This window comes from Moschus berezovskii, chromosome 12 (assembly GCF_049115385.1).
Source record: "Moschus berezovskii isolate FMDL1 chromosome 12, NW_MosBer_1.0, whole genome shotgun sequence".
In the NCBI taxonomy this organism is placed as follows: domain Eukaryota; kingdom Metazoa; phylum Chordata; class Mammalia; order Artiodactyla; family Moschidae; genus Moschus; species Moschus berezovskii.
The window spans coordinates 24,623,745-24,646,277 of NC_142471.1; the positions used below are offsets into that span (position 1 = coordinate 24,623,745).

The 22,533-nt window shown below is 37.8% G+C and overlaps 1 protein-coding gene across 2 annotated transcripts in view; it reads right to left on the bottom strand.

Moving 5' to 3' along the window:
* Positions 1–22,533, bottom strand: part of CTNNA3 (catenin alpha 3) — a 1,978,275-nt gene that overhangs the window by 1,825,620 nt on the left and 130,122 nt on the right. For both annotated transcript variants that reach the window (XM_055425631.2, XM_055425630.2), the window contains exon 4: positions 4,774–4,940. In XM_055425631.2, the coding sequence (XP_055281606.2) occupies positions 4,774–4,940 (167 nt within the window). The remainder of the gene's footprint in view (positions 1–4,773; positions 4,941–22,533) is intronic.

Genomic DNA, 22,533 nt, shown 5'->3' on the forward strand with positions numbered 1-22,533 from the left:
GTGGAAGCAGTGACATATTTTACCTTCTAAGGGCTCCAAAATCACTGCAGACAGAGACTGCAGCCATGAAATTAAAAGACACTTTCTCCTTGGGAAAAAAGCAATGACAAACCTAGACAGCATATTAAAAAGCAGAGATAAGAAAGCTTTGGTACATACACACAATGGAGTATTACTCAGCCATTAAAAAGAATGCATTTAAATAAGTTCTAATGAGGTGGATGAAACTAGAGCCTATTATACAGAGTGAAGTAAGCCAGAAAGAAAAACACCAATACAGTATACTAATGCATATATATGGAATTTAGAAAGATGCAAATGATAACCCTGTATACGAGACAGCAAAAGAGACACAGATGTATAGAACAGTATTTGGGACTCTGTGGGAGAGGATGAGGGTGGGATGATTTGGGAGAATGGCATTGAAACATGTCTATTATCATATGTGAAATGAATCGCCAGTTCAGGATCAATGCATGTTATAGGATGCTCAGGGCTGGTGTGCGGGGATGACTCAGAGGGAGGATAAGGGGAGGAGGGAGAGGGGAGGGGGGTTCAGGAAGGGGAACTCATGTACACCCGGGGCAGATTCATGTCAATGTATGGCAAAACCAACCAATATAATATTGTAAAATAACTAGCCTCCAATAAAAATTTTAAAAATATATATATAAAGCAGAGACATCACTTGCTGACAAATGTCCGTACAGTCCAAGTTATGGTTTTTCCAGTAACCATGTATGGATGTGAAAGTTGGACAATTAAGAAAGCTGTCACTAAGAACTGATGCTTTCAAATTATGGTCCTGGAGAAGGCTCTTGAGAGTCCCTTGGACTGCAAAGAGATCAAACCAGTCAATCCTAAAGGACATCAATCCTGAATATTCATTGGAAGGACTGATGCCGAAGCTGAAGCTCCAAAACTTTGGCCACCTGATGCGAAGAACTGACTCACTGGGAAAGACCCTGATGCTGGGGAAGATTGAAGGCAAAGGAGAAGTGGTCAGCAGAGGATGAGATGGCTAGAGAGTATCAAAGACTCAATGAACATGAATTTGAGCAAGCTCCAGGAAACAGTAGAAGACAGAGGAGCCTTGCATGATGCAGTCCATGGGGTCACAAAGCATTTGACCCAACTTAGCAACTGAACAACAATAAATATTCACATATTAAAAAATGAATCTCAAAAATGTTGAGAGATTTGTTTAAGGTGTCCAGGAAACCATCAGTCAAGTAACAACATATATTGTTCAAATACCTCACCTACAAATCTGGTAGACAGTGGCTGGGGATGAGAACTAATCCCTTTCCTGAAAAGCTACATAACAAAAAATATGCCAAGTTGACTTTTTGCACTAATAAACTATCAAAAGAAAAGGAATATGAAAGTATAAATGAAAGTGTAAGACAAACCCTTTCCTTTTAACCATACTTTAGGGTTAAAATAAACATTAGTAATAGTGTTAATTGCTCAGTCGTGTCCGATTCTTTGCTACCCCATGGACTGCAGCCCTCCAGGTGCCTCTGTTCATGGAATTCTCCAGGCAAGAATACTGGAGTGGGTTGCCATTCCCTTCTCCAGAGAGTAAGTTAGAGAATAATGCAAAAAAAAAAAGATTTAGCTAAGCAATTAGAAAAAATTATTTTGACAAGAAGGTCAATCAGCAAGGCATTTGCTTAATAAAGTCACAATAGTCACCAAGCACTTTTATGAAAATGCAAATATACTTATGAACAGAAGAGCCAAGGTCCTATTTAAAGTGAGAGAAACTGTTTGCAGATGACATGATCCTTTACACAGAAAACCCTAAAGACTCTACCAGAAAATTACTAGAGCTAATCAATGAATATAGTAAAGTTGCAGGATATAAAATCGATACACAGAAATCCCTTGCATTCCTATATACTAATAATGAGACAATAGAAAGAGAAATTAAGGAAACTATTCCATTCACCATTGCAACAAAAAGAATAAAATACTTAGGAATACATCTACCTAAAGAAACAAAAGACCTATATATAGAAAACTATAAAACACTGGTGAAAGAAATCAGAGAGGACACTAGTAGATGGAGAAATATTCCGTGTTCATGGATTGGAAGAATAAATATTGTGAAAATGAATATATTACCCAAAGTAATTCATAGGTTCAATGCAATCCCTATCAAGCTACCAACGGTATTTTTCACAGAGCTAGAACAAATAATTTCACAATGTGTATGGAAATACAAAAAACCTCGAATAGCCAAAGAAATCTTGAGAAAGAAGAATGGAACAGGGGTAATAAACCTGCCAGATTTCAGGCTCTACTACAAAGCCAGAGTCATCAAGACAGTAAGGTACTAGCATAAAGACAGAAATATAGATCAATGGAACAAAATAGAAAGCCCAGAGATAAATCCATGCACCTATGGACACCTTATCTTTGACAAAGGAGGCAAGAATATTCAATGGAGAAAAGACAATCTCTTTAACAAGTGGTGCTGGGAAAACTGGTCAACCACTTGTAAAAGAATGAAACTAGAACACTCCCTAATACTACACACAAAAATAAACTCAAAATGGATTAAAGATCTAAATGTAAGACCAGAAACTATAAAACTCCTAGAGGAAAACATAGGCAAAACACTCTCTGACATAAATCACAGCAGGATCCTCCATGACCCACCTCCCAGAATATTGGAAATAAAAGCAAAAATAAACAAATGGGACCTAATTAAAATTAAAAGCTTCTGCATAGCAAAGGAAACTCTAAGCAAGGTGAAAAAACAGCCTTCAGAATGGGAGAAAATGATAGCAAATGAAGCAACTGACAAAGAATTAATCTCAAAAATATACAAGCAACTCCTGCAGCTCAATTCCAGAAAAAAAAACGACCCAATCAAAAAATGGACCAAAGAACTAAACAGACATTTCTCCAAAGAAGACATACAGATGGCTAACAAACACATGAAAAGATGCTCAACATCACTGATCATCAGAGAAATGCAAATCAAAACTACAATGAGGTACCATTTCACGCCAGTCAGAATGGCTGCTATCCAAACGTCTACATGCAATAAATGTTGAAGAGGGTGTGGAGAAAAGGGAACCCTCTTACACTGTTGGTGGGAATGCAAACTAGTACAGCCACTATGGAGAACAGTGTGGAGATTCCTTAAAAAACTGGAAATAGAACTGCCATACGACCCAGCAATCGCACTCCTAGGCATACACACCGAGGAAACCAGAATTGAAAGAGACACATGTACTCCAATGTTCATCACAGCACTGTTTATAATAGCCAGGACATAGAAGCAACCTAGATGTCCATCTGCAGACGAATGGATAAGAAAGCTTTGGTACATATACACAATGGAGTATTACTCAGCAATTAAAAAGAATACATTTAAATCAGTTCTAATAAGGTGGATGAAACTGGAGCCTATTATACAGAGTGAAGTAAGCCAGAAAGAAAAACACCAATACAGTATACTAACGCATATATATGGAAGTTAGAAAGATGATACTGATAACCCTGTTTCAGTTCAGTTCAGTCGCTCAGTCGTGTCCGACTCTTTGCGACCCCATGAATCACAGCATGCCAGGCCTCCCTGTCCATCACCAACTCCCGGAGTTCACTCAGACTCATGTCCATCGAGTCGGTGGACATCCAGCCATCTCATTCTCTGTCATCCCCTTCTCCTCATACAAGACAGCAAAAGAGACACAGATGTATAGAACAGTCTTTTGGACTCTGTGGGAGAGGGCAAGGGTGGGATTATTTGGGAGAATGGCATTGAAACCTGTATATTATCATATGTGAAACGAATCACCAGTCCAGGTTTGATGCATGATACAGGATGCTCAGGGCTGGTGTACTGGGATGAACCAGAAGGATGGGATGGGGATGGGAGGTGGGAGGGGGGGTTCAAGATGGGGAACACATGTACACCCGGGGCAGATTCATGTCAATGTATTACAAAACCAATACAATATTGTAAAGTAATTAGCCTCCAGTTAAAATAAATAAATTTTAAAAAATAATAATAAATAAAGTGAGAGGAAAAGAAGAGACTCCAAAGTGTTTTTTGCAACCTTTTTATCTTAACACTATTAATACGGTCAAACTAAATAAATTAAGAAAGTGATAAAGGCTAAAAAAAATTGTCTACTAAACAATTGCTAATAGTTTTGTCTAGCAAAATAAAGCAAATGAGCTATCTTTCTGCCTTTGTAATCTCCTAGTTTAAATATATTCTTTACTCTTATTAAATAAATACATTTATACATTTTCATAATGCATTACTACTGACAACACAGACTACCTGGAAACATGTACTGTTTACCTTGGACCAAGCGGAGCTGGCAAAAGGAGTTTTCACTTACAATTAGGACAAACTTCCACATGCCTTAAGCTTCAAGGTTTTTCTTTCTCCTAATTTATATTCACAGATTTATTTTCTATATATTTTTATCTTTATAATTATCTTATTATGAATTTATTTACACACTTATATAGGGCATAATAACTTAAATGGTCAAAAGCCTGGAAATTTTCTAGCCATTTCCTTATCAATAAGCCTTCTGTTTTTCAGTCTCCCACTGGCTTTAAAACTAACTTCTGGCTTCATTCTTGTGAAGTATGCATTAGTTTCACAACCCAATCAAGTCAACTTCTGAATGGTGACATTAAGAAATGAGAGGACAGATGTGCTCGGATTGATGCTGGGTTCAGAAAATGGAATTATAAGTGAGAACAATGCCAAGGTAAACTAAGTCATCTTTTACTTACAGCTGACACGTGCTGCAAGAGACACATGACATCAATCATATCTGCAAGGACAAGGAGTCTGGTAACTGCAGCCAACAAGGCACGGGCAGCCTGAACCACAGCTTCTCTTTTCGGGAGATAACAGGGGTCATCTGCAAATCTCTCAGCTGATACTTTCAGAGCTTCACCTGAAACACACAACCCCAAATATGTTATGTTTTAAGCAACACTTATGCCTGTTACAGCATTTATCATCCAACCTAATTCCAAGTACATTCCATGACTAAGCATAATATTAAAATACTGTCACTTGACACTAGAACATCGTCTCTTAATAAAGAATGCACTTTGAAATTGATATTTGTTTTTGATAAATGTTCTGGAGTTTAAGAAGCATGGTGCCATTTTCCTGCATGAAAATTGTGTTCAATTGACTAGCAACATGTAATAAAATTGCTGTCAACTTCTGCATTTGCTGAATCTCATTTGCTGTGAAAGGTTTCATTACTAAGACTTCAATCGGACACAATTTTGTTTATAAAAATAAGATAAATCTTCACTGAGTTACTTTCCAACTCGATGTATGTTAGAAAAGAAATAGCCTTTAAGATAGTAAGACAGTAGTTCTCTGATAAAAGTTTAACATAGGTAGATTTATTCTCAATTGTCCACATACTAAATAAACTATATCCTAAACTTAGTCATGGAAATAATATTTCACAGTACTTGTTAGAGAAATATACTCACTATTTTTAAGGTTTCTTCACTTAAAATATGTTCTTTATAAAAGTAACATGCACCAATTTATTTTAAGAAGTTCACAGTTCAGAAAGGTGCAAAATGAAAAGTCCCTCTTTACTCCACTCCATTAACATAATTGCTAAAGACTTAGCACATCCACTATTTTTTAAAATTTAAACATTTTTATTATGAAAGCAATATGTGACTTGCCACTTTTAAATAATTCACCATACTAAAGAATACAGAGTGAATTTTTGGTTTGTTTCCATAAAAATCCCCCAAACAACCATTAAGTTCTTATATCTATCCAGAAATTTTTCTATGAATGTATGTTTTATGTGTGTGCATATATATATATGTACACTTATAAATACACAATATATTTTATTAGTATATTCAGTCATATACATTTATATTATTTAAAAGATTTATATCATAGGAAAACATAGATATTATATGTTATAAAGGAAACATATAGAAGATATAGATTCAGATTCTTTTCATAAATAGTATTATACTATAGGCTTCCCTTGTAGCTCAGTCAGTAGAAAATCTGCCTGAGAGACCCAGGTTCAGTCCCTGGGTCAGGAAGGTCCCCTGGAGAAGGAAATAGCAACTCATTCCAGTATTCTTGCCTGGAGAATTCCCATAGACAGAGGAGCCTGGCAGGCAACCATGGCATTGTGAGTGGACACAATTAGTGACTAAACCACCACCACCATTATAATCTAAAAACTTTCTACATTCCTTTCACTTATCAATTTATTTTCTTTACATATTGGGCTACAGATGATCAGGAGGCAACAAAGCACAAAACTTAACAACGTGGCACAAGTGACTTAGCCTCTTTAGGTTTCATTTTTTTCCACTATAAGTGGTTTTTGTTCAGTCACTCAGACATGTCCAACTCTTTGCAACCCCATGGACAGTAGCAAGTCAGGCTTCCCTGTCCTTCACTATTTCCCAGAGTTTACTCAAACTCAGATCCATTGAATCAGTGATGCCATCCAACAATCTCATCCTCTGTCACCCCCTTCTCCTCCTGCCCTCAATTTTCCCAGTATCAGGGTCTTTTCCAATGAGTCAGCTCTTCATATCAGGTGGCCAAAGTATTGGAGTTTCGGCTTCAGCATCACTCCTTCCAATGAATATTCAGGACTGATTTCCTTTAGGATTGACTGGTTTGATCTCCTTGCAGTTCAAGGGACTCTCACGAGTCTTCCCCAGCAACATACTTCAAAAACCTCAATTCTTAGGCACTCAGCCTCCTTAATGGTCCAACTCTCACATCCATACATGACACCTGGAAAACCATAACTTTGACTAGATGGACTTCTGTCAACAAAGTGATATCTCTGCTTTTTAATACACTGTCTAGGTTTGTCATAGCTTTCCTTCCAGGAAGCAAGCATATTTTATTTTCATGGCTGCAGTCACTGTCCACACTGATTTCGGAGCCCAAGAAAAGAGAATCTGTCACTGTTTCCATTTTGCCCCATCTATTTGCCACGAAGTGATGGGACTGGATGCCATGATCTCAGCTTTTTAATGTTGAGTTTAAAGCCAGGTTTTTCACCCTCGTCTTTCACCTTCATCAAGAGGCTCTTTAGTTCCTCTTCCCTTTCGGACATTAGGGTAGTGTCATCTGAATATCTGAAGTTATTGATATGTCCCCAGTGATCTTGATTCCAGCTTGTGCTTCATCCAGTTTGGCATTTCACATGATATACTCTGTATATAAGTTAAATAAGCAAGTTGACAATATACAGTCTTTACATACTCCTTTCCCAATTTTGAACCAGTCTGCTGTTCCATGTCCGGTTCTAACTGTTGCTTCTTGACCTTCACACAGGTTTCTCAGGAGACAGGTAAGGTGATCTGATATTCCCATCTCTTGAAAAACTTTTCACAGTTTGCTGTGATCCACATAGTCAAAAGACTTTAGTATAATCAATGAAGCAGTAGATGTTTTTCTGGAATTCTATTGTTTTTTTTTTTTCTATGATCCAACAGATTTTGGCAATCAGATCTCTGGTTCCTCTGCCTTTTCTCAATCCAGCTGGTACATCTGGTTCACATACTATTGAAGCCTAGCTTGAAGGATTTTGACCATTACCTTGCTAGCATGTGAAATGAGCACAATTATGAGGTAGTTTGAACACTGTTTGGCACTGCCTTTCTCTGGGATTATAATGAAAACTGACCTTTTCCAGTTCTATGGCTACAGTTGAGTTTTCCAAATTTGCTGGCAGAAAATCAGAGGTACCAAGAGAACATTTCATGCAAAGATGGGCACAATGAAGGACAGTAATGGTAAGGACCTAACAGAAGCAGAAGAGATTAAGAAGAGAGGGCAAGAATACACAGAAGAATTGTACAAAAAAGGTCTTATGACCTGGATAACCATGATGGTCTGGTCATTCACTGTAAACATAGCTGATAACAGTAAGTATAATTTTTATGAAGATTAAATAAGAGCAGTGTGTGGAACTTACTAAGACTTGATTAGCTGTTATATCATTCTTTTTAATGCTTGAATAAAGTTACATTTAATTGATATATTATAACTTACTTTTCCAGGCCTCCCTTTTTGTTAGTAAGGCTTTTTCCAGTTTTGTTGAGAAATAATTGGCATGTATCACTGAATAAGTTTAAGGCATAGAACATGATGGTTTGATTTACATATATTGTAAAAACTACTATCAGATTAAGTGCATCTGATAGTAACATTCATCATCTCATGTAAATAAAGGAAAAGAAGGAAGAAAAGGGGAAAAATGTTCTTTGTGATGAGAACTCAGGATTTACTCTCTTATCAATTCTCCTTTATATAATACAGCAGTATTAACAATGTTATCATGTTGTACATTACATCCCTCGTACTCATTTATAATGGTAAATGTGTACCTTTTGACCATATTTATCTAACTCCCCCTTCTACCACACTCAACCTCTGGTAACTGCAAGTCTGATCTCTTTTTCTATGAGTTTGGTCTTATTTTTGCTTTTTAGATTTCACAAGTAAGTGAAATCATAAAGTATTTGTCTGCCTTTGTCTGACTTATTTCACTTAGGATAATGCCTTCAAGATCCACCAATATTGTTTCATATTGTAGGATTTCCTCATGTTTTTGTGGATGAATAATAGCTCATTGTGTATATGCCACATCTTCTTTATCCAGTCATTCATCAGTGGACATTTAGGTTGTTTCCATGTCTTGATTATTGCAAATAATGCCCTTATGAACACGGGGATACATATAACTTTTTGATTTAGTGTTTTTGTTTGCTTTACATATATTAACAGAAGTGGAATTGCTGGATCACATCATAGTTCTATTTTTAAATTTTTGAGAGTCCTTCATACTGTTTTCCATAGTGGCTGTACCAATTTAAAATCCCACCAATAGTACACATGGAATCCCTTTTCTCCACACTCACACCATTAAGCTCTTATCAGATATATGGTTTGCAAATATTTTTCTCCATTCCGTAAATTGTCTTTTTTCTTTGTTGATGATTTACTTTACAGTAAGAAATTTTTTACTTTGATCTAGTCCCACTTGTTTATTTTTCATTTTGTTTCTTATGCTTCAAGTGTCATATCCAAAAAAATCATTACCAAAGTCCATCACAAGAAGATTTACTCTTCTGTTATTTTCCTAGAAATTTAAGGGCTTCAGATCTTACATTTAAATATTTAATCCATTTTGAGTTAATTTTTCTGATTAATGTAAGATAGCCCAGTTTCATTCTTTTATATATGAAATTCATTATCCCAGCACTATTTATTGAAGAGAGACATTACTTTGCCAACAAAGGTCCATATAGTCAAAGTTACGATTTTTCCAGTAGTTATGTAGAATATGAGAGTTGGATTATGAAGAAGGCTGAGCATGGAAGCATTGATGCTTTTGAAAGTGGTGCTGAAGAAGACTCTTGAGAGTTCCTTGGACTGCGAGGAGATCAAACCAGTCAATCCTAAAAGAAATCAACCCTGAATATTCATTGGAAGGACTGGTACTCAAGCTGAAGCTCCAAACACTGGCCACCTGATGCAAAGAGTCAACTCACTGGAAAAGATCCTGATTTGGGGAAAGACTGAGAGCAAGAAGAAAAGGGGATGACAGAAGATGAGATGGTTGGATGGAATCACTGACTCAATGGACATGAGTTTGGGCAGACTCAGGGAGATAATGAAGGACAGGAAAGCCTGGCATGCTGCAGTTCATGGGGTTGCAAAGAGTTGGACATGACTTAGCAACTGAACAACAACAACATCAATTTATTAAAGATACTGTCTTTTCTCCTTTGAGTATTCTCACCTCTCTTCATAAATATTTAGTTGACTATAAATGCTTGGGTTATTTCTGGGCTCTTGATTCTCTTCTATGGATCTGTTTGTCTGTCTTTATGTATGAGGCCCCTATTGAACACAAAAATTATTTCCAACTTTTTTCTATTTCAAACAATACTTCAAAGAATGCCCTAAACATGTATCTTTGCATGTATGGACAAATTTAGCTGTAGTATAAATTCTTAAAATTAAAATTGCTGAGTCAAGAGGTAAATGAATTTTAAGTATTGATATACATACCAAAAAATTCTCTAAACACAGCCATCTCACCAACATATGAAAGGGCCTGTCTCATCTACTTTACTCCATGACTCTTTTGTTCTATTTATTCACAATCTTCAGCATAAAGAAAATGCAATAAATTATTATTAAAAATAACAAAGAATAATATTAATATGGACAAAACCGGTGAAAGGTCTGAGACTGTCTTAATATGTTAATACATTCCATTTAGCTCTCCTAAGCAATACCATGAGAGGTAACAAGATGGCAGAGTAGAAAAGTGTGTGCTAATCTTTTCCTCGAGAACTCCAAAATATGATCATTATATCTACTACTGTGGCAAGAATCCCTTAGAAGAAATGGAGTAGCCAACATAGTCAACAGAAGAGTCCGAAATGCAGTACTTGGATGCAATCTCAAAAACGACAGGATGATCTCTGTTCGTTTCCAAGGCAAACCATTCAATATCACAGAATACAATTCTATGCCCCAACCACTTATGCTGAAGAAGCTGAAGCTGAACAGTTCTATGAAGACCTACAAGACCTTCTAGCACTAACACCCAAAAAAGATGTCCTTTTCCTTATAGGGGACTAGAATGCAAAAGTAGGAAGTCAAGAGCTACCTGGAGTAACAGGCAAACTTGGCCTTGGAGTACAAAATGAAGGAGGGCAAAGGCTAACAGAGATTTTCTAAGAGAACACACTGGTCATAGCAAACACCCTGTTCCAAAAACACAAGAGAAGACTCTACACATGGACATCACTAGATGGTCATACCGAAATCAGATTGATTACATTCTTTGCAGCCAAAGATGGAGAAGCTCTATACAGTCAGCAAAAATAAGACCAGGAGCTGACTGTGGCTCAGATCATGAACTCCTTATTGCCAAACTCAGACTTAAATTGAAGAAAGTAGGGAAAACCACTAGACCATTCAGGTATGATCTAAATCAAATCCCTTATGACTGTATGGTGGAAATGACATATAGATTCAAGGGATTAGATCTGATAGACAAAATGCCTGAAGAACTATGGATGGAGGTTCACAACACTGTACAGGAGGCAATGATCATGACCAGACCCAAGAAAAAGAAATGCAAAAAGGCAAAATGGTTGTCTGAGGAAGCCTAAGAAATAGCTGAGAAAAGAAGAGAAGCTAAAGGCAAAGGAGAAAAGGAAAGATATACCCATTTGAATGCAGAATTCCAAAGAATATCAAGGAGAAATAAGAAAGCCTTCCTCAGTGATCAATGCAAAGAAATAGCAGAAAACAATAGAATGGGAAAGACTAGAGATCTCTTTAAGAATATCAGAGATATCAAGGGAACATTTCATGTAAAGATGGTCTCAATAAAGGACAGAAATGGTAGGGACCTAACAGAAGCAGAAGATATTAAGAAGAGCTGGCAAGAATACACAGAAGAACTACATAAAAAAGATCTTCACAACCCAGATAATCAAGATAGTGTGATCACTCACCTAGAGCAAGACATCCTGGAACATAAAGTCAAGCAGGCCTTAGGAAACATCACTACAAACAAAGCTAGTGGAAGTGATGGAATTCAAGTTGAGCAATTTCAAATCGTAAAAGACGATGCTATGAAAGTGCTGCACTCAATATGTCAGCAAATTTGGAAACTCAGCAGTGGCCACAGGACTGGAAAATGTCCATTTTTATTCCAATCTCAAAGAAAGGCAATGCCAAAGAATGTTCAAACTACTTCACAACTGCACTCATCTCACACTCTAGCAAACTAATGCTCAAAATTCTCCAAGCTAGGCTTCAACAGTACGTGAACCATGAACTTCCAGATGTTCAAGCTGGATTTAGAAAAGGCAGAAGAACCAGAGATCAAATTGTCAACATCTGCTGGGTAATTGAAAAAGCAAGAGAGTTCCAGAAAAACATCTACTTCTGCTTAATTGACTACACCAGAGCCTTTGACTATGTGGATCACAACAAACTGTGGAAAATTCTTCAAGAGATGAGAATACCAGACCACCTTACCGACCTCCTGAGAAACCTGTATGCAGGTCAAGAAGCAACAGTTAGAACTGGACATGGAACAACAGACTGGCTCCAGATCAAGAAAGGAGTATGTCAAGGCTGTATATTGTCACCCTGCTAATTTAACTTAAATGCAGAGTACATCATGCAAACTGTTGGGCTGAATGAAGCACAAGCTGGAATCAAGATTTCCCAGAGAAATATCAATAACCTCAGGCATGTAGATGACACCACCCTCATGGCAGAAAGTGAGGAAGAACTGAAGAGCCTCTTGAAGAAAGTGAAAGAGGAGAGTGAAAAACTTGGCTTAAACTCAACATTCAGAAAACTAAGATCATGGCATCTGATCCCATTACTTCATGGTAAATAGATGGGGAAACAATGGAAACAGTGACAGACTTTAATTTGGGGGGCTCCAAAATCACTGCAAATGATGACTGCAGCCATGAAATCAAAAGATGCTTGTTCCTTGGAAGAACAGTTATGACCAACCTAGACAGCTTATTAAAAAGCAGAGACATTACTTTGCCAACACAGGTCCATCTAGTCAAAGCTATGGTTTTTTCAGTAGTCATGTATGGATGTGAGAGTTGGACTACAAAGAAAGCTGAGCACTGAAGAATTGATGCTTTTGAACTGTGGTATTGGAGAAGACTCTTGAGAGTCCCTTGGACTGCAAGGAGGTCAAGCCAGTCCATCCTAAACGAAATCAGTCCTGAATATTCATTGGAAGGACTGATGCTGAAGCTGAAGCTCTGATACTTTGGCCACATGATGCAAAGAACCAACTCATTGGAAAAGACCCTGATGCTGGGAAAGATTGAAGAAAGGAGGAGAAGGAGATGAAATTGGTGATGGACAGGGAAGTCTGGCATGCTTCACTGCATGGGGTCACAAAGAGTCAGACACGACTGAGTGACTGAACTGAACTGAACTGAAGCAATACCAAGTTAGGAACTCAGGCTGTGAAGTCTGACACTTCTGAGATCAAATTCTTATCTGCCACTTCTAGTTCCAAGGCTGTGGACAGTTAAATATTCAGTGTCCTTATCAATAGGAAATGGATTAAAATATTAATTGTCTCAGTGTTTCTAGGATGTTTAAATGAAATATATTTTATAATATACATTAACACATTATCTGAACATGAAAAGTGTTCAACAAATGTTAGCTGTTATTTTCTCAGGAAATTTCTAGTAGAGACAGTAAATTTTTAAACCAGTAAATGGTTTTTTTTATGTGTTTCTCTGCAAGTCAGAATTGGTACTAGAAGACTGGAAAATTAAAGTGACCTCTGAAATTAAGAGAGCAAATGAATTCCCACAAAAGAAGATTATCTTTTCTTGTCATGTGTCTGAATTGTAAAGTTAGGATAGCCTTTATAGAATATTGTCTTTGACTTCACATACTAAAACTAAATATATATTCAGAAAGAATTATATGTTCTTGACTCTAAAGATGTTAAGATGTTGAACAACTGGCTGAAGCGACATACTCAGAAAAAGGTCATTTAAACATGAAACAATTACAGTCTTTGTCTCTGTTAAGGCAATATGAAGACCCAGCCAAGGAGCATTATTGGATTATTCCTGGAAAAAAAAAAGTTACTCCTGAAATACATTAATAAAGATGCAGTAAGTAAACTTTCTTATTACTGGACTTACTATCCTCCCTCCTCTGTAATACTTCCAATATTTTCCAGCTGTTTTCAGTCCAAGCTTCTGCTTTCAACATAAACATTATTTTCTGTAGGAAGCCTTAGCCCTCTATTACTAAAGCAGGTCTTATGGTAGGGTTCTAAGCTTCCTATCATAATCCTTATCATCACTTACTGTGTGAGTGCATGCTAAGTCATTTCAGTCATGTCCAACTCTTTGTGACTCTTATGGACTGTAGCCCACCAGGCTTCTATGTCCATGGGATCCTCCAGGCAAGAATACTGAAGTGGATTGCTGTGCCCTCCTCCAGGGTATCTTCCTGATCCAGGGATCGAACCTGCATCTCTTATATCTTCTGCACTGGTAGGTGGGTTCTTCACCACTAGCACCACCTGGGACGCCTTCACTTATTGCAATAACCTGTATCAAAGCCTGTCTTTTCTTCTGAATCAGAAGACTGTGAGTATAAGAGGTATACTGGTCCTGTCATCACAATATTTAGAGTATAGTATAGCATGTGTGTTTGTGGGCTTCCCAGATGGCTCAGTGGTAAATAATCTCCTTGCCCAATGCAGGAGACGTGGGTTCAATCCCTGGGTCGGAATCCCCTGGAGAAGAAAATGGCAACCCACTCCAGTATTCTTGCCTGGGAAATTACAAAACAACAACAATAACGACTCTTGTGAGAGTAAGAGAAATACTGGTCCTGGTCACTACAATATCCACAGGGTCTAGAATAGCACTTACTCTCTTGCATAATTCTATACATTGAATGTGTATTGTTGAATGAATACATGAATAAACATTATTCAACTTTCCTTTGACAAGTTTTTGTTGTTATCTATATAACACAGATCCATCATAGGCATCTGAGATCCAGAGCATTTTGCAGCCCAAGTTAATCACTGAGAGTCAACAAACACTGGTACAATCTAAGCAGGGCTCAGGTAGAGGCCTGTACAAAGTACTAAGAGGCACAGAGGAAAAGGACCTACCTCTGTGTGAGGTGTCAGAGGACATGTAACTAAGTAGGTACATGCTCTCTAGGTAAGAGCAATATGTTCCAGCTATTGACAAAAATAGACAACTTATAGAATTTAGCTAATTCCCAGCCAAACTGACTTGTGTTCAGAGAAAATAGATATTTTCCTAATTAAACACTTAAAAAGTACAACAAATTTCCCTTCTATCTGGAATATTAGCATCTGTGCTTTATAAAGTCTGCATGTGAGGAGTCTATTCTGAAATAATTTCCATTCTTTCTTATAACACTTTTACCTTGAAGTTAATTGGAAATTTTACTTTCAAAATACATACAAATAAAAAACTACATTTTTCCTTCAAGAAATTCCACTCTAAATATAAAAGCAATTTACTAAATGTCATAAAAAATATCAAAAGAGCTAGATTCAGAAAGTTTCCTTTCTACTGGGGTCATTTTGTTCCTTTCTTATCAAATATGCTCTTTTTAATCTTCAAAAAAATCCATTATGAAATGCCTGCTTGAATACAATACTAAGGTATAAACTTCAGAAAGATTATATAGGTACACCTTATACCTATGCAAACATAATATAGGAAAACTTCTACATACACAAAAATTTAATAGGAAAGGTTTTCTATGATCCTATGAGTAAACTCCAAAAGGTGAAAAAGAACACTTCTGGGCCAAATAGACACATTACAAATTATCCTTCACTTTATAAAAGATATGTACATGTTTCTTTTAAATATCAAGCTCCTTTACTACATTCAAAAGTTTAACTTCACTTTCTAAAAATGATCATATTGATTATAAATGTGAAAATCAAAGAAAACAATGTATAAGCAAAACATCCACAGGAGAAAGGGGAACAACTAAAATGAAAATGGGCAAGTACTAAAGATCAAATTTCCTCCAACTTTTATAATTAACATTATTTATGACTCAATTAAGGTTTCTAGTTATGCCTTTGGCCACCCTTCCATTTGTGTTTTAATATACCATACACATATAACATGCACTGGTACATACTAATTGATTCAATATATAATAACATACTCTAGTATAATGGAGTTCACAGGCTCAAAGTAGGCACTAGGGGTTTGGTTTTATTTGTTTTTAATTGGGAAACAGCCACTTTGCATGTTAAAGCTCCTAAGAGGTAGAAGCTTAAATTTAACTTTGAAGCAGATCAATTTGGGGGGTGGGGAGGAGAGAAGAGGGGAAAATTACTTCAACAAGGTACTAAACTTACACAGATATTTAAAAATAAGCAAGGATCTTCCTTTAAAATGTTTTAGCCAGTTTGACTGCAAGAAGCAAAAATGTTTTGTATAATAAAGAAAACCTTATCATAGCAGGGGCTTCCCTAATGGCTTAAACAATAAAGAAACTGCATGAAATACAGGAAATCCGGTTCAGTTTCCAGGTTGGGAAGATTCCCTGGAGGAGGGAATGGCTTCCCACTCCAGTATACCTGGAGAATTCCATTGACAGAGGAGCCTGGCAGGCTATACATAGTCCATGGGATCACAAAGAGTTGGACACTTTCACTTTCACTGTCACATCAGAGGAAAGAGCTGAAAAGCTAGCGTTGTGTGGACTTGGGTGTGGGAGCTACAAGGACATCAGCAGGACCTATGGAATCAGAATATAGCTGCCTGTAGTTGCCTTTGTAAGTATATGCATTTTATTGCCTTTGCATTATCTTTAAACTCTCAATAAAGTCTTATTAAATTACATCTTAGTTCCAATCAAGGCAGAAAAACAAAGACCAGATTTCTTTCTCACCTGAAAAAAAACAAAAAATAGACAAAATATATGAAAAATAATTGTGAAGAGCATTAGGCAGTAAAGGACAGTAATCACTGAGAAACGGTAAACAAAATAGGATGAACCCTTTGATAGCCCTAGCTTAGTGCCTTGAGAGACTTCCCAGACCACAGATTGGAAAGGGAAACTAAGAGACTGGAGAATATTCTGAGCTGAAAAGACAAAGCTGCATCTCCAGGGAGATTGTGACCACTAACGTGTGTTTACGCAGGAAAGAAGAGAGCTACACACAGAGAGAACTCAGATCTTAATTCTTGAACATTCAGCTGGATAATGATCAACACATACATTGGAGGAAACCACCCAAAGCTAGGGAAGTGCCAGTTGCTCAGTCATGTCCAACTCTTTGCGATCCTATGAACTGTAGCTCCTTTATCCATGGGATTCTCCAGGCAAGAATAATGGAGTTAGTTGCTGTTTCCTTCTCTAAGGGACCTTCCTGACCCAGGGATCAAACCCAAGCCTCCCTCACTGCAGGAAGAAAGAACCATCCAAAAGGATTTTAAGTAATAGTACTTAGCACTTACACAGAACTGGAAATACTGCTTGTTCTCACTTTCAGAATGAAGAATTTCATAACTCATGGAATACTGGATAGAGTACATAGAAGGGTCTTACCTCAATAGTGGGGGAAAATTAGTCCTGGATTGAGCACTATCCTAGCCCCTCCAACAAGGAAATTCAGAGAGAGTAGAATTTCCACCTTAAAGGCCAACAGCAGCCACGCATTAGAGAATAGCAGTGGCCACATAAAGGCAACGACAGGACTGTATATTGAAATAACTAAAGTGGAAAGACATAGGCAATCTGCCACCAATCCCTGCACCACTGAGAACATTCAAACTGAGTTGGGAAATATATTGACAGAGTTAATTCCATAAAATTATAAATTTGTCTAAAATATAACATTTGATGGCAGCTAGTTTCTATAAAACTGATGGAAATATCTCCTAACATCATAGCTGAGATACAGCAGAAGCTCTCTTAAAAGCCCTTCTCTTAACCATCTCTTTAGATGAATCAACTCTTTATTTCCTCTCAGCAACATTAATGATCCCCCTCTTTCCTGCTCAATACCAAAGGAGTATCTCAAGTATATTGAAGACTTCCTGATCCTACTAAATTAAGGCATGCCAAGAGTCTATTAGTGTGTACCCCAATCTTTTCATGTGAGTTGTAATTATAACTGTAATTTTATTAAGTATGTAAGCTTATACAGTAATAGTATAAAAGGTTTGTCATTTCTTTGAAAATTAATTTGAATCCTTGGAGACAATAAAGGTGGGTTCCTAAAATTGTTATCAAATTGAATGTGGGGAAAAAATGGTAAAAGTTGGGGCAATGGAAGGAAGAATATTATAAAACATCAAGTCTTTGGCAGTTAGGTAGCTTCTCAAATGTCACTAAGTTCTCTTCTATAAAGACATCAAAATAGGAAGCCATAGTCAATGTAGTATTGGTGTGATTTAGGCAAAAGCAACTGTGTGAGACTCAATCAATAGACCTATACTAAAAATGAGCCTGGACCAAAAGTCAAAATTTTAGCTAATGTTCATGCTATATATTCATTAATATAAAATACTTAAAGTGTAGGGGGGTGTGTGTGCATAAAAAACAAACTTTTCACTTCCAATAAAAAGAACAATGTATTTGAAGCAAAAACTGCCTGTGGCTAACTTCTCTGTTGGTACAATGGATAGGAATCTGTCTGCCAAAGCAGGAAACATGGGTTCAATCCCTGATCCAGTAAGATTCCAAGTGCCACAAGGCAACTAAGCCCGTCTGCCACAACTATTGACCCTGTGCTCTACAACCCAGGAGCCACAATATTGAGCCCACGTGCTTCAAGTACCGAAGCCTATGTGCCTAGAGGCCACACTCCACCAGAGGAGCCATCTCAATAAGAAGCCCATGCACCACAAGGAAGAATAGATCCCACTCACCACAACTAGAGAAAGCCCACCGGCAAAAACGAAGACCCAGCACAACCAAAAATAAATAAATTATTTTTTAAAATTATCTGTTTTATCTTTAAACATTGGAAATAATCTTTACATTTCAATCATATCTAGGCAAATTTTAATTATATTTATATGTAAAAATACATAGCTCCATGCTTTAAAAAAGCCTTTATTAAGGTCCGTCTAGTCAAGGCTATCGGAGAAGGCAATGGCAAGCCACTCCAGTACTATTGCCTAGAAAATCCCATGGATGGAGGAGCCTGGTAGGCTGCAGTCCATGGGGTCGCTAAGGGTCGGACACGACTGAGCGACTTCACTTTCACTTTTCACTTTCACACATTTGAGAAGGAAATGGCAACCCACTCCAGTGTTCTTGCCTGGAGAATCCCAGGGACGGGGGAGCCTGGTGGGCTTCCGTCTATGGGGTCACACAGAGTCGGACACGACTGAAGTGACTTAGCAGTAGCAGCAGCAGTCAAGGCTATGGTTTTTCCCATGGTCATGTATGGATGTGAGAGTTGAACTGTGAAGAAAGCTGATCGCTGAAGAATTGATGTTTTTGAACTGTGGTGCTGGAGAAGACTCTTGAGAGTCTCTTGGACTGCAAGGAGATCCAACCAGTCCATTCTAAAGGAGATCAATCCTGGGTGTTCATTGGAAGGACTGATGCTAAAGCTGAAACTCCAATACTTTGGCCACCTCATGAAACGAGTTGACTCACTGGAAAAGAGTCATGCTAAGAGGGATTGGGGGTGGGAGGAGACAGGGACGACAGAGAATGAGATGGCTGGATGGCATCATCAACTTGATGGACATGAGTTTGAGTGAACTCCGGGAGTTGGTGATAGACAGGGAGGCCTGGTGTGCTGTGATTCATGGGGTCGCAAAGAGTCAGATACGACTGAGCGACTGAACTGAACTGAACTGAATGTCTTTTATGTGTAAAATATTTTATACAATATACAAACTATTCTTCTAAACAAACTGCAATATAGAACTTTTAAAATAGAGCTATATGATGACACTTCAGAATTTCAAAGATGATAAACTATTTTTTTTGATTGCCAAAGAACTGGCAAAGTAATTTCATGTCATATTTTAAGTTGACAATAATTTTAGGGTAATAAAATACATTAAATATATTTGAGTATTATATTTAATATTGTACTTCCTACAACATTATCTCCTAATTTATGGAGCATTATATATTTAAAGCTACTTATAGTAAAAGAAAAAAGTGACAAGTGAACATAGCAATCTATATAGTAAAATAAACAAAAGAAATAATAGAATGGATTTACAACTCAATAGAGCTGAAATAGCTGCCAACAATTGCTGTCTATTGAATCTTTCTCCAAATAACCTATTGACTAACATGCCACCAGTAAACACTTTCAATGTTATTCTTGACGTCAACTTATTTCTTTGAGGGGAAAAAACTAAACCTTACAACTAAGATGCTACACTAAAGTTAATAATCCATTATTTTTCCCCTTACTTGATAAATCTGAGCAAAAATAGCTTCTATTATATTATGCTGAATTAGAAACACCTTGTACCCTTGATTTTTTTATATCTCCTAGAAGAATCTCACATTAGTGCTTTGAAGTTGAAGCGGCAATGCTATCAATTTTTTCTAAGACATATCTAACCCTTACAAGAGTTCATTCACTCATATAACAAGTATCTGTTGACCAATGCAGTATGCAAAGCACCATGGAGTATATGATGTTGGCCAAAATGTGGACTCTGCAAGGGATCCCCAAAGAGGAAAACAAAGCACTTCAATAGGAAGAGTCTTCTGTTTGGATTTGAATGTCAACCTATTCAGATGTATTCCATTGAAGTATAATAAAACAGAACTCCATACCACAGAAAAACATACACATCATCATAATAATCCTACATGAGCAAAGATCCTAAAGTCTTTCTCTTTTTAAAATAGTTCTAAAGTCCAGACTCCACTTTAAGATGACAATAAAGGAGGATCTTGAACTCACCTCCTCCCATGAACACATCACATCTGTAGCTATATATGGAATAACTTCCTTTGGGAAAAAGCCTAAAAACTATCTGAGTGATTCCTACTCATCAGGTGAATAAGGGAAAGCTCACATCAAACTGGGTAGGAGAGGATAGGATACAGTCTCACCATGAACCCCATCCTGAGCACAGCAATCCACAGTCAGAAGGGAACTGAACACCCAGAGCTTCTCCTTAAAAAGTAGAGTTTGAATGCCATATCAAGCAACCCAACTTTTAAGATCTGTACCAGAGAAACAAGTTCCTAACATATCTAGCTTTGAAAACCAATGGGGATCACATTCAGGAGACCCACAGACTTATAACAAACTGAGAAATGGATCTTTAAAGGTTCATATGTGGACTCACCGGCCTCAGAGCCCCATTCAGAGGCACCTAGCCTTTAGGTTTTTGAGGCTTGTTTGTTATTCTGAAAGCATCAACCTGAGGGGCAGGCAACTAATTTTTCTAATTTAGCACAAATCTAGGAGCCTTCTGGCTGGCAGGCACCATGTTCACTCTCTCCTTCTGCCTTATTCTAGTCAGCAGGCACCATCTTTTTCTTCTTCACGTTTCACTATCCCCACCATCTCTTTTTTCTTTTCTTTTTTTCCTGCAGGTCCCATCTATACGCGCTTCCTCTATTATTCCAGCCAGAAGGCACAATATTCACATTCTCTATCTGTTGTGCTCCAGAGTGCCAATATCTTCCAGAGGGAGTTTAATACAATGTGGTGCCCTGGTTTTTAAATTTGGTGCTCTGGTTTTTGTGGCCATCACCTAGGGTATGCCCTTTGATGACCCGGCTCTGAAGGCCAGTGGGGCTTCCAATCCTGGTGTCCCACAGGACTATAACAATCAGAGAGACAGTCTTAGCATACTACCTCTCCCAGGGCACAACACAGAAAGCAGACTGAAACACACTTTCCACTTTTTCTGTGAAAGGCCTATTAGCTTGTCCAGGAGTTTCAAAGGGAGGGAAGGCTTCCGGTTTGGCACACAACTAGGGGCCTACACAGGTGATTTCAAGGAAAGGAGGACAGCAGATGCTATCTTTGTGCTCACCATCTGCATTGCTCCAGCTCACATGTATCTCCTAGGAAGGAATTTATCCCTTGTCTGGCACATTGATTTTCTTGGCTACACCAAGGGACACTTTTACATTGCCTGGTTTTAGTGGCCAGTGGGACTTACACTCATGGGTTCCACAGAACTGTACCAATAAAGAAAGATTTATTAAATGGCTACCATTCCCAGGATATAGCAAGAGGTAACAGACCCCAGGAACTCGGCCTTTCTGTGAAAGTGGCCCATTAACTTATCATCACAGCTGCAGTCTGAGGGGGAAGGCTACCCATTAAACATATATTTGAGGGCTGACTATTCCTTTCAAGAGACCTCCGAAGGCAGGTTCTATCTTTGCACTGCCCCCCCCGCCCCGAGCTGTGCTCCAGAGCACTAGTACTTCACAGAAGGGAGCTTGTACATGCATGTGTTGTCCCGGTTTTTGTGACCGGTATCAGGGAATGCCTCTTGATCACCTGACTCTGTGACCCAGAAGACTGTAAATTTCAGAGAGGAAATTCTTGACAGGTCCTTCCACGTTGTTACAATTGGTAAAATTTTTATTCTTTTTTATGGCTGAGTAGAATTCCACTTCTAGGTATTTATTCAAAGGAAATTTAAAACACTAACTCAAAAAGATATCTACACCCCCATGTTCACTGGGGGCTTCCCTAGTGGCTCAGCGGTAAAGAATCCACCACCTGCCAATGCAGGAGATGCAGCTTCAATGCCTGCGTCAGGAAGATCCCCTGCAGAAGGAAATGAAACTCACTCCAATATTCTTGTCTGGGAAATCCCATAAACAGAGGAGACTGGCAGGCTATAGTCCATGAGTTCACAAAAGAGTTGGACACAATTTAGTGACTAAACAACAACAACAATGTCCACTGAAGCATTATTTACAAAGCCAATACATGAAAACAACCTCAG